Below are 12,825 nucleotides of genomic sequence, written 5' to 3'. Positions count from 1 at the left end.
GCCCATGCTTCTAACTACAGAAAATGAGAACGGGCTGCATCAGCCCATTCCCACCATCAGTCTTACCCAGGCACCATCTCAGCACTGGGAAGTAATATATGTCTGAAAGGTGTTGTTGATGGCAATAGTTCTTAGTCATTTGAGCCAGAACTGGGAAGTCACTGTGGATATAGCAACATAAAGGATCTCTGGCATTAAATGCCTTGCAATTAGATTTTGGTTACAATTTCTAGTGAATTAGGTGTTGTCTTTTTTTCACCGGGAAGATCATTGTGTTGAATTCAGAAGAGTCAGTTTTGACAGATCTTTTTCAGCTAATTGAAAAGCTGAAGGAAATTTTCCTTCAGCTTAAGGAAAATTTAGAATACTTAGAGTAATCAAAACCCATTACTGTAACTTTTGAGGTTTTGTTCTTGATGGTGGCTAAAACATTTTCAGTTTGAAGAGTTAATTAACTTAATTTCAAAACAAAACAAAAAACTCGAAACATTAAACATAAATAACCTTTTTCCAACCTGCCACATTTTTTTCAGATTCCATTTACAACTTCTGTGTATATTTAACTTTTTCTGTTCCAGTTTAATGCACAAAAATTTTCAAACCATGAATTTCTTTCAGGATAATAAAATATCCACTTTCCCCCCACAAGCTTAACTTCTAATGTAAGATGACAATCAGCAGGAAAACTTAAGAAATAGGCCTGGAATGAGGCCAGAGACCACTGGCTGTTGCTTTCTGCCACAGAAAGACTGTGGGCAAGGAGGGGACTTATATACTTTGTATTTTCAATCTATATATTAGGTTATATGTTCATCACATCCTACCTGGTTTCCTCTAGGCTTTGTTTTCAAGAGTAGTAACATCCCCAAACAGCCACTGAAAGAAATCAGATTGCAAAATAGCTGGTAGTAAAGAAACCAAAAAGTTGGACTTCCAAGCTGACATGACTGCAAAGTGACATGGTATGAAAACAGACTGCTCCAGAGAGGAGGAAGGGTTGGTGGGGCAGGCAGAGAAATACGAGCTGGAGACGATGGAAGTGCTCCAGTGCCCAAGCCCAGCAGACAGAAGATGCTGGCACATGGGCAGGGAGAAGGAGAGCAGTTACCATAGCTCAGCTTTGAGGGAATGGCTATAAAGGAAAGAAAAAAGTTCAAGACGTGGGGTTTGGCCAAGTGTTAGGGTAAAAGTCAATCTCTTCAGCTGAGTTATATTGAAAAAGAAAGGGCACACTGGGAAGAGCTCTTTTGAATTGGACGTGGAGAGGTAGTAAGAAATAACAAGAGGAAGCTAAGACTGGTTCATGCCAAGCATTGCAAAGTGAAAAAGGTTCCTGAATTGGAAATAAATTCAGCTGAGAAATAAGCTCTGAAGGGACATGGAAGAAGCCCCATCATTTGAAATACTGTAACAGGAGCAGACAAAGCACTCAAAAGTGCACTGCAGGGAGCAGTCTTTTTTTGGCAGAGAGCAAGACTTGGATGACCTCATAGCTTCTTTCCATCTCTATTAGAATCACAGATTCCAAAGTCTTTCTCAGAGCCACAGCACAGCCAGCTTTGAAGGATTGCCCAGTTTTGGCACTGTAGTGTTGGTTGGTACCACTCCACACACTCCAGCCCCTGCAGATTCCCAAAGCAATATTTAATAGCTCTGCTGACAAACTCTCTGATTAGTGTGAAGTACTAGCAAGCTGTGGAGTATATTTTGGAGAGTTTTCATCACCAAAATGGACCAGATCTAAAAAGGAGCATAAGCAAAATTTGCAGTTTCGTATAAGATAGTTGGGCAGAAAGACATCATTACTCTATTTCAAGAGCCCTTTGCTGCACAGTGATTACAGTGCCCAGTTAGTTATAGCTGTCCAGTTTTTGTTCTGAAGTCAGATTTCATTCCTACTTTTCTATAGTAAGTGTTTGGTTTAAAGATGAAATCTGTTCAATATATTAAATTGTAGCAAGAAAAGAAGTTTGGCATATACTGGTGGAGTAGCTGTATTCCCTATTAAAACCTGGTAGCAAGACTTTGAAACATAGGCAGCTTTCTCAACTGTACAGATCTCTTTTTAAGAAAAAATTCTTAAGGACCAGTGGAAAAGAATTATAAAAAATATACTCTCCTATACTATTCTGTGTAAATATTACAGATTCATTGCATATCATCATTGCTTATGGCTTTGCAACAGTGAAACAATTCTTAATCATCTTCTCTCTCTCCCCTTCAGTCATACATTTTGATGGGAGAGAAACCTCGTGTCTGCCCTAGATTGGGTCTCTCATTTATGTTTTCCCTCTCAGCTTGGCTGCAAACCACCAGAAGGTGCAAAAGTATCTTTCACGCCCAAAGGCAGCATGTTTTCTCCCATCCACTTGATTTTCAGGCTCTTTGCCCAGTCTGGCTCTACTGCCATGTTCTCCTCTGCCCTTCCCAGCAAGACTTGAAGGCAGCAGAAAGCAGTGGGAAGGCTTTGTACTCTCTTCGTAAGAGGCTGTTTTCACTCCTAACAAAGAATGGCTGGAGCACTGCAGAGAAACAGGACTTGCCCTTTCTGGACCTCTGCTGCCTGGGAGCACATTATGATTATTTGTGAATTTGGAGACGATTTGCTAACATTGTCCTAAGGAGACTGTAAGGAGCTGTAATTCAGAGGGGTTCTTATTAGGGGTCTGACAGGGTATTCTGCATTTTTAGTTTGCCTACCAGACCAATTCTTAATCATCAGACCAGCCTTGATAGTGATGCTGTTCACTTAGAAGGGAAGCAAAGAAGTTCTCAAGTGTGTCTACTGTCTGTGTTTGTTAGTGGAAAAGTGGAAATCTCTTGGGAAAGAGTGGGAACAATTGAATATTTTATGCTGAGGCACAGTAAAACTAATTTTAAAAATTGCCTAATAGCCATAATTTATTCACAGTATCTAATCCCAGTAGATTTAATAAGACTATTACAGATTTAAAATTAAGTATGCAGATAAAAGCTGGTAGCATCAGAATGCCATGTCTAACTTATATTTTTTTGAAATCTCTTTGTGGCAAAATATCTTTTATTAGTTTGGATTTTTTAGAGGTTTAACAGCATGTTCCCAAATGGACTGTGAGCTTAGCAGAAACTTTTTAAAAAGGAATCCAATGGTTTGAGTGCTAACAGGGCCCTTGCAGAAAACCTCCAGGAAATGCTGTTTCTATATTTAGTGCACTGCCGTGAGAACTCTGTAGGGATTTGAGGTGGTGAGCAAAGAGTGGGAGAGGTTTAACAGAGCTGGAAACTGAGAAATTGCACCTTCTGGATCATCATGTGCTAAAAAATCAGACAAGGCTAAATGAAATAGGTGGAGAAAGAAACTAGAAGAATATGATGGTGATAATAAGAACAAGATGAGAAGCACAGATGCTGAAAGCAAAGAGGAGGTTGTCAGATTTATGACTGTTGATTCATTTCCAGTACTCAACGCCATTGACTATTGAATGTATCACTTTATTATATGTGATTTTTGCTAGGCCTGGAGTTCAGCAACACTTCACGGAGAAAATGTCTTAATGATGGGAAGGGAACAAAGGCCAGCAGTATCTCTGGGCAGCTGGACAGTTCTGACATACAGTTTTCCTGCCCCAGAGGTTTTTTTGCTACTGTTATCCAAATAGAATTGTCTTTAAATGTATCTTAAATTATATAAAGTAGTTCCTGACCTTGGTTACACCATCCCTCTTAACAGTGCTTATGGCTGAGGTTTATTAAATTGTCTTTTTTTTAAGATCATCTCCATTTGACAAATGTTCATAAATAATAGGTAAGATAACTGCCTGTTAAAGGAGGTACCAAGTGGATAAGATGATGACTAGTTCTTCCAAGAATAGCTACCTCTCTGCAAATATCTATTGCGAGATATGAGTTTGGAAAAACTCAGTTCAAGACATTTTCTGTTTCTACGCTAATATGGATTTTACAGAACAAAGAAATGTATACAAAGGCAGAAATATGTAGGCATTAGTAACAACTGGTTTTTGAAATATTTCATGTCATTTCAATATACAGAGAGTTATTTTTACAACCTTTGCTGAATACTCCTAAGTCCCTATGATTTGGCTGCCATTCGAACAGCAAAACAAGCGTGGCTGATGTAGATTACCATTAATTTAACCTTGCACACACACCTTTTAGTGAAGCTCCTGTGAGCTGGGTTTCTGCTGCCCTGTATCTGTATCCCTGGATGAACAGATGGATGTTGTAGCTTCACAGCTTTTGCCGTGAATCCAGTGGGGACTCTACTGCTCTTCAGCTGGTGGGAGGCAGAAAATCTTGTAGAAAACACAGGCATTTGTGCACACCTGTAGCACAGCAGAGGTTTCAGAGAGTAAAACAAGGACAGTGTAAAACAAGGACAATGTAACATTAAAGGTAACACACAGAAGTGGCAATTAGTGCTTCAGGCTCTGTCTGGGAATTTTGTGGCTGTTGAACAAATGTTGGAAAGTGGTTCCTGTTACACACCTTGCAGGTCAGGCTGCAGCTGCCTAATTGTGCCTGCTCCAGGAAGTGCCCCTTGTAGGGCACTTTACATCCTTTTCATCTCAGAATGACTTGGAAAAGCCATCTGAAATTGCTGGGTATTTGGGTTGTATCTTTCTGCTAGTGTGAGGAGCTGTTCACACTGATGTGCAATGTCTCAGGGCTTAGCCCTGCCCCATCCATCAAGGTTGAGAGACTTTCTAGAACTGCAGATAAAACACTGTTCACTATTCCTCCCTTGACCTCAACAGTCCTATCTTTTATAGAAGACTCTTGGAGCAAAGAAATAGTGGGGGAAAAAAAGGGGAAAAAAAAAGATCTTTTTACGTCTACTTTATGTTGAGGGTTTGAACTTGCCAAAGCTTTCTTCTTCTCCAAAGGGACTTCAAGCTGTGTCTCATCTCTCCTTTCCCAAACTAGGCACTGTGGTACTCTGGCTATAAAAAGACCTCAAAACAGTCCAAAAAAGATCTATCGTGACTGCTCCTAACAGACTGCAGTTTTATGAGCAGCTTAACTGGATCCAGGTCTCCACCCATCTGCTCCCAGCTGTGTCTTCTTGTCTTCTGATGTTTCATCTTTACCTTTTACAGGGTTGATTTTTAGGCATCTTGTATTGTTTTTTTCCTTTCTGATATCAGGAACTGAGTGGAGGAGAGAGGTAAGAACAGGTCTTTGGACACCAGTCCAGATTTAGCTTGGTTAAGTGGATTATGAATAATTTTCATGAATGGGAAGTTTAAGGTTTTCATGGTTGTTAGAACTTCTAAGTTACTTACTTAGGATACAGGAATGCCTAGATGTTACCAAATTTTCTTTGCCATCTATTGGCTGAGATCATCAGCTATTTTAGGACCTGAAAGTCTCTTCCATTCTAACCTGCTGAGTACTTTTCTAAGGTTAAATGAGATATTTCCTTTCAGACCATCATACCACTGAAGGAGAGATGCTATTCCTGTTGCTTTAATGGGAAAATAATTTCTCTAAGGAAGAGAGAGGACCAGAAAGCCACACTCAGAGAAAGGGTCTGACCTCAGCAGTAATAACATTTTTCATTAAATTATTTTTCTTAATATTAAAATGTTTATCAACCACTGTCCATTGAAAACAATGAAAAGATTACAAATGCAGATTTGAAACTGAGGCCAGATTATGAGTTATTTTGATATGATTTTGATTTTAACTGTTAGATACTTGTGGAATGTGGTTGCTCACTCAGCTCACATGCTTTTGTGTTTGTGCCCTGGCTTTTATGATGTTCCTTTGGGAAACCAATATTTTAGATTCCTCTTGTTGTGAATATATTTTTGCATGGAATTCCATTTACAAAAGTCTATCAAAACCAAATAAAAGGCACCAACTACATTTGAAGAATTTATTATTTAAGAAAACGTTCACACACATCTTTTTTTCATTATTTTCCCAGGCATAAGTCTTGACTAATATAAAACATTGAGTCTGATTATGTTCTACAGGATATAAGCTTCATCTCTTCCTGAAATAGCATTAAACTCTGCAACCATTAACCATTCCTTTTAGAAATAAATGTTAATGAAAAGCAAATAAATGCAACTATGTATTATGCATATTATTTTACGTGTATTTTACAGAGTTCGTTTAGTCGAAAGAGGATCTCCACATAGTTTGCCTCTCATGGAGTCTGGAAAAGTAAGTACTGAAAGAGGATTTACATGTACCTTTTATGGTAAATGTTTTCACTAAATATCCATTTCTGTTCATTTTTGCATAAAAGTAGTGCTGGGGAAGGCGTTATCAGCTGTGCAGATTGATGTCCTTCTTTTACTGTTGAGGTTACAGCACAACAGTGGTAACTTTTGCGTTACTGCCCTCTCAGAAGCTGTACCTCCCTCTTTCATGTAAAAATCATTTCCTTCTTTTATGCAAAAAGAAGGTATTTCATCCCCTGCGTCTCACTCTTGAAACAGCCAGGAAATGTGATACTGGTGCAGGCAGTTCTCTCAAGGTAGACCTACCTCCACTAAGAACTGGTTAGAGATGACCAACACTGAACTCATGGGCTACTGATCACTTGCAGAGGTGACATCGCTGTGGGGACAGGGTGAGGACACAGGACCAGCTCACAGAGATGGGATGCTGCTCTCAGCTCTGCCTCTGGCTGCAGTGTCTGGCCATGTGCTGGTGACCGAGGTCTACAGCTAAGTGTGCTTTGCCTTTGGGAGGAAGAAAACATGCCATCGGTGCTGCACTGAGCCCCTGAGGCACTCCCTGCTCATCGATGGCTCTTGATGCTGTGGATGCTCATCTAAAGCTTTCTGTCCATAGCTCTGCAAACATTAGTAGTCAGAGGATGCTTCCTTTTCTATTTTAAGGTTTTAACATCTATCTCTGTAGTGGTTAAACATCACTTACATGAGATCATCTCATCATCCTGAAGAGTTTGCATAATTCCTCTGGCTTCTTTTTTCAGGCCAAAGGTTCATGTGGGTAGCACTGGGGGGTTTGTCTGTCCTAATGTGTACTCTCAGAGCGACTGGGGCCATTTGGTAGGATTTTTGTATTGTAGGTGAACGTTTGGTAGAGGACTTTCACAAGGAGAAGTTTTGTCGCATTTCCCAGATATCTCAGAATTTATTAAATCTATGGATTATTTTAGTTTTTTATGTTATGAGTCTACCTTAACTTTTTAAGGATTTCTTCTAGTTTTTAATGAAGGTTCTTTGGGGACAAAGAGTCAGAATATGATTGCATAAGCCAGTACCTACTTTCTTACTACCTCATGTTTTCTTTCAATAGATTCTGCCAGGAGTACGTATCATTATTGCTAATCCAGAAACAAAGGGACCCTTAGGAGATTCTCATCTTGGTGAGGTGAGTCATGAGAACTTGAACTTTGTATGCTCTGAACTAAATTGCAGAGATAAAGCTATTGTCATGCATGCTAATGATTTCCTATAATACATCTTATCAAATGCCCAGTTAAGAAAATAGTGAATTCTACTGATCTTTATAGTATATAAAGTGTGGAGCACAATATTTATATCATTATTAAAATTGCTAGTAACATACTTGCTAAATGCTAATAATAGCTTAAGTTAAAAAAAATGAAAAAATCTACATTTGCTAACTGTATTTTATACTTGGTGCTTTACTAATTCTGATGGAAACTTACATGAAAAGTAAGTTTATTGATTAGTCTAATTTCAGCTAGATGGTTTTCTAGTGCTATTCTCTATAATCATTGTGCTTCATTGCACTGAAGTACTCACATTAACTGAGTTTAGCAAGGCTTTATGTTTTTCAAATTTATTTTATTTTTCTACAGTGAGGAAAAAAAATGTTTTCGAGCAGTTAAAAATCTAGTTAACAAAATGAAGAATGTGTTTAGTCATAATTAAAACTACAATCTAATTTGAATGTTTCTGTAAGATTTCATTAATTTGAAATAGTAAAAATTTCCATGATGCCTTGAGTTCGATGAAATGAACCTTTCCCTGTAGGTCCCTGGGTTTCACCTTTTAAAATAATCTGTCTATCTGGTGTTCATGGAGGATGCTCTGCCGGAGTAAATACACTGAACCAGGAGGGGGGAACTATAGGAAGAGCACTGTGGTCTATAGGCATTTATAGTATTTTCTAGCTATAATTAAAAGTATTTGCATCAAGAATTTTCAATAATGCTTCATTCTCAAAAGCTACTTTAATTAATACCAGTATAATTGCTTTTAACTTAGATATGGGTTCACAGCACTCACAACGCCAGTGGGTATTTTACCATCTATGGAGATGAATCTTTGCAATCAGATCATTTTAATTCGAGACTCAGCTTTGGAGACACACAGACTATTTGGGCTAGAACTGGCTATCTGGGGTTCCTGAGAAGAACAGAACTCACAGATGCAAATGGAGGTAAGAGCTTTCCCATCATCCAGGTCTGTGCAAATAATGTGGATTATTTTGAGGCTGACACCACATCTCTGCACCTGCGGTACCTGACATGTTCAATCTGTGAAACCTGTAGAACTGCAAAACAGCCTTAGTTAAAATAATCAGAAAATAAAAGAGAGGGTGAGATTTCCCTGCTGAAACAGTTGCTTTTCCTTTACTCCCCCTCAGGTGCTATAAATCCCCTCCACCAATGACATTTTGGCACTGTTAATGTGTCCAGTGCTTCAACTTGAAAAATATGAAAGGCAGCTGAAACTGCCATCATTTGCTCTGGCAGTTGTGTCCGCAGGAATGCATTTGTGCAGGTAGAAAAAGCCTGGTGGGAGTCTGAGCCCTGTCCCTCCTGTGACCACCACCTCCTCTAATAATTCCTCTGTCATAAACCTATTCACAGAAGGTGTCCATTTCTCAGATTTTCCTGTCTTTAAACCTGTGGAGCTGGTTACTGAAATGTAACACAAGCAGTAGCCTGCAGGAGAAGCTGTGGGGTGTGTGGGTTTCTGTCAGGAAGGCACAGTATTTTCTTACTTGTTTTAATGAGATTCCTTGTCTTGTGTACTCATGTAAGTGAACCAGCGCTGCCAGGCACACCAAGTCTGCGCTTGGGAAAATATTACTTTCCCATAATTTTTGGGAAGCACAAGGCACGAGCAGAGGTGACTGAGCTGGTCAGTTGGGGCTGTTGGCCAAGTAGGGCTCCTAGCCATACTGTTAGGATGAAATCTGTCCTTTCTCTTTCAAAAAAACAGAGAGAAACAAGGACCCTATTGTCTATTTAGAGCACCTTAAAAAAAGAATGAGTCTGTTCTACATCCACCTGGGAGAAAAACAGGAATTTATGCCACTGTCTTTGAATAAAAATTTCCACTTTTGTCTTCTTCCAATGGGAATAGTATTTCTGCCTTCCTTCCTTTCTTCTGTTTTTTGCTCTTCATTGCACCTCAGTAATGGAAAATGCTCATTAGTTCTGAAATCACATTGGCGTTTCAGAAATTCAAGGATAACTTATCTTATACTTATTTAACTTATTTCTTAATGTGAACATTTTTGTAATTTAATGTACTGGAGAATAGAATCATTGACTTTTTTTTCCTTTACAACCAGAACGCCATGATGCACTTTATGTTGTGGGTGCATTAGATGAAGCCATGGAATTACGAGGGATGAGGTACCATCCAATCGATATTGAAACCTCTGTAATTAGAGCACACAAGAGCATCACAGAATGGTAAGGATTATATAACACCAGGGCCCTTACAAAAAGCTGAAATATCTATAACATCTGGGTTTTTTCCTTGGATATTGCAATTGATCCAGGAAATAGCCTGTCGGGATGGTCACAGGATTTATAACCCAGCTGCAAATGTATCCTTAGGATGGAAACTTTTCACAAGCAGATTTAATCAGAAAGGACTGTTTTCTGCTAAGTTCATTCAGTATGTTTCTTTTTTTGGTTTTTTGGGGTTTTTTTGTGGTTTTAAATACAAGTGAAGGGATAAACTTTTAATTGGAGAGAGACAAACAGATCTCAGGTAGGTCAGTAGCTGTTTCTTGGAGTTTGAGATGTACATTCCAAGCAGGAAAAGCAAACTGATAAGAATTGAAACCTTAGGAGTGTCGTTACTAAAAGGAGTAAGCAAGCGAACATTTCAAATAAATGAACACACTAATAAACTTTATTAGTGAACACACTGTTATTTTTGAATTGGTTATTAATAAATGCAGCAGTGATCAAATCAAGGTCGCAATGGAAATTGAAGCACTAAATCAATGAGTTAATAATGATGTTGTCTTAATCAATGTATCATCCTCGGATGTACACAGAATGTAATCATTTTTCGAGGCCAACATGAGAACAAATTGCTTTTCATTATTGCTTTGCATCAGGAGACTGAGTCAGGTAGTTGTTTTGTTTTGACACAACCTCAGCTCAGTTATTCACCTTTCAACCAAAGTGAACCTGTCGCAACAGCCACAGCAATTTAGTGAATATAAGACGTGACTCTCACTTTTCTTTTCAATTCTGGCTGCAGAGGTATGGCCTATAGCAGGAAGCTTAATAATGAATGAAGCACAGCTGCTGAACTGGTTTCTTCAGTAAAACACTTTGCTTTTTTCTTAGAAGTCTGTTAAAATTAATGCAGTTAGTTGCTTGGCTGACTGTCACTGAGATTTTGCCTTATTGCTTCCTCCCTAGAGCATCATCAGTGGTGGTTCAGTCATGTTCCAGCCACCCATTACACAGGGAGCCAGATTCCATGCCCTTATATAGACCAGTGTGAACACTTTAAGAATGTCATTAAATTGCCCTTGAAAATGCAGCAGATCAGTATCAGCAGTGGATGGAAAGTTTTCAGATCAAGCTGTTTAAGGACTGCCTTATTATAAGATGGCCACAGATTCATAAATTGATGTGTTCAGCAGTAATTATTTGTCAGAGGTTTGCATCCCCTCAAATTATGAGCTCATGGGCAGTGAATAAAGTAGCCATATTTTACTGCAGAAATGTCATTGTGGGTTTCAGTACCCAAAAATGCTTAAATTATGTTCCTGTTTTCACGACTGGTGAGAGCACTTTCGTGGTTGTTTTTGTTCCATGATCACAGAAATCCTGAGTGGGATAGTGGCAACTAAAAAAGGGCTGGGGGTAAGCTGGTATGACCAGAGAAAAGGCCTTGAATTTCTGCAAGGATGTAGAAGTACATGCAAATAATTCTCAGTGCCTTAACTTTTCCCAGTAGCTGAGTGGTAACGTACAAGGCACATGAGCAAGACTTCAGAAAGCGTTCTGTACTATTGCTACCCTTTGCCCAAAGATCAATATTTAAAGTTTTCAGGGTTGTTTTTTTCCTCATAAAGAGAGATTGCTGATGAGTTAGATGTGTTTCTGATGAGATCCCTGCCAAAAAGGAACACACAATAGTTCAGAGTGACAACATATGGTTATCTCACAGTTCCCAACCTCTTCCTAACCAATGCTCTGCATAACAGCTCTCTCAAACCAACATCATGGAATTTTCATTCATAGTCCTTGTCCTGACTGTCCTTGACTTTTCTCATATAACTTTTCTTTCACCTTCTCTTAGAGACCCTTCTCTTGTCTTTGTGAAACATCCCTTGACAAAATAATAGCCAGCTAAATCTTTCTTTTTATATATAATTTGTATATACCTTTCTGTGGACAGGGACACTGAGTCTCTCTTCTTGTTAGAGACCGTTGTTGTTTCGGTTACAATGACCCATTAAGGATTTAACTGCATCAATTCCTGTTGCAAACAAAGGGTACTGGGTATGTCCAGTTGATAGATTGTAAAAACAGCCTCCAAGAAACACATGCTCATTTTGTAACATTTGACACTGTTGAGGAAAGTGGTGACTTGTTGACTGACATGTCATCCTGCTGGGCAACTTCTGTCATTGAGGATCAGATCTGAAAGGTCATTTAAAATTATTCTTTTCTCTTAAAAAAATTTAGCACAAAGTCAACGGTCTCTGGGCCTCCTGTGTCTCAATATGTAACAAGCAGAAGAGTGGCACAGTCCATTTTTATTGTGATTTACACCTGCACCAGGCATTTTTGAAAGTGTTTTTAATTCCACAAAATATCTTGAAAAATAATGGGTGTGTTTTAATTAAGTCACATTGTTGACGCAATTAAACATCAAAGCCTCAAAAGATAAATAAAACAGAGCTTCCTGGAATTTGCTAAGAAGTGGTTTTCTCCCTCTGCGTAATGACAAATAGGTAAAGCTACACAAGGTATTTGGAGAAGGAAACAATTAGGAGCTTCTTTCTCTGGAGATGTTTCAACAACTTCCTTGTTTTTCCTGAAGCATTTGATGACATGGAAGCAGCAGGAGGGGCCATTCCCAGCTCAGTTCATTATTTTGCATCTTTTGGGTGTGACTCCATAATTTCTTCAGGAAGGGTAGCCTTCTTGTGTCCCTAGTTTTTTGGTTTGATTTTTCTGTATTCATCAAGGCTAGAAAGTTAATGTATTCATAAGTGATGCATGCTGGCCTATGTATCTTCATCTTAACTGGTGAGAACATAAAAAGCAATATTTCCTTTTACTTACAGTGGTCACCAGTGACTTAGAAACATGACATATGAAATGAGTTTTAAATTAAATTGAAACCCTCTTGAAAGTGGCAGTGGCACTGGGACTTAATAGAAACGTCATGAAGGTTTTGGAAATCAGTCTCCTGAATTCAGACAAACTAACTTCTTCTAAGCCATGTTTTAGGGACCTGCTCCTTAATCTTGCTATTAATTGCTTTCTGAAGTAACAAGGTAGGAGTACATGGTTCCAAACGCTATCTTATATTTTAATAAATCCTCCCCAGGCTTTTTTATTAAAATATATACAGTACTAATTTAGATGTTTGTACAGCA

General features: G+C 38.7%; 1 protein-coding gene across 4 annotated transcripts in view; it reads left to right on the top strand.

Moving 5' to 3' along the window:
- DIP2C (disco interacting protein 2 homolog C) overlaps window positions 1-12,825 on the top strand; it is a 309,922-nt gene that overhangs the window by 291,923 nt on the left and 5,174 nt on the right. For all 4 annotated transcript variants that reach the window (XM_027720744.2, XM_027720743.2, XM_027720742.2 and 1 more), the window contains 4 exons: window positions 6,114-6,171; window positions 7,279-7,353; window positions 8,217-8,391; window positions 9,535-9,658. In XM_027720744.2, the coding sequence (XP_027576545.1) occupies window positions 6,114-6,171; window positions 7,279-7,353; window positions 8,217-8,391; window positions 9,535-9,658 (432 nt within the window). The remainder of the gene's footprint in view (window positions 1-6,113; window positions 6,172-7,278; window positions 7,354-8,216; window positions 8,392-9,534; window positions 9,659-12,825) is intronic.

Source organism: Pipra filicauda, unplaced genomic scaffold, assembly GCF_003945595.2.
Source record: "Pipra filicauda isolate LSUMZ 115617 unplaced genomic scaffold, ASM394559v2 scaffold94_size2452230_pilon, whole genome shotgun sequence".
Taxonomy (NCBI): Eukaryota; Metazoa; Chordata; class Aves; order Passeriformes; family Pipridae; genus Pipra; species Pipra filicauda.
This window is presented reverse-complemented; position numbering and strand designations above follow the sequence as displayed.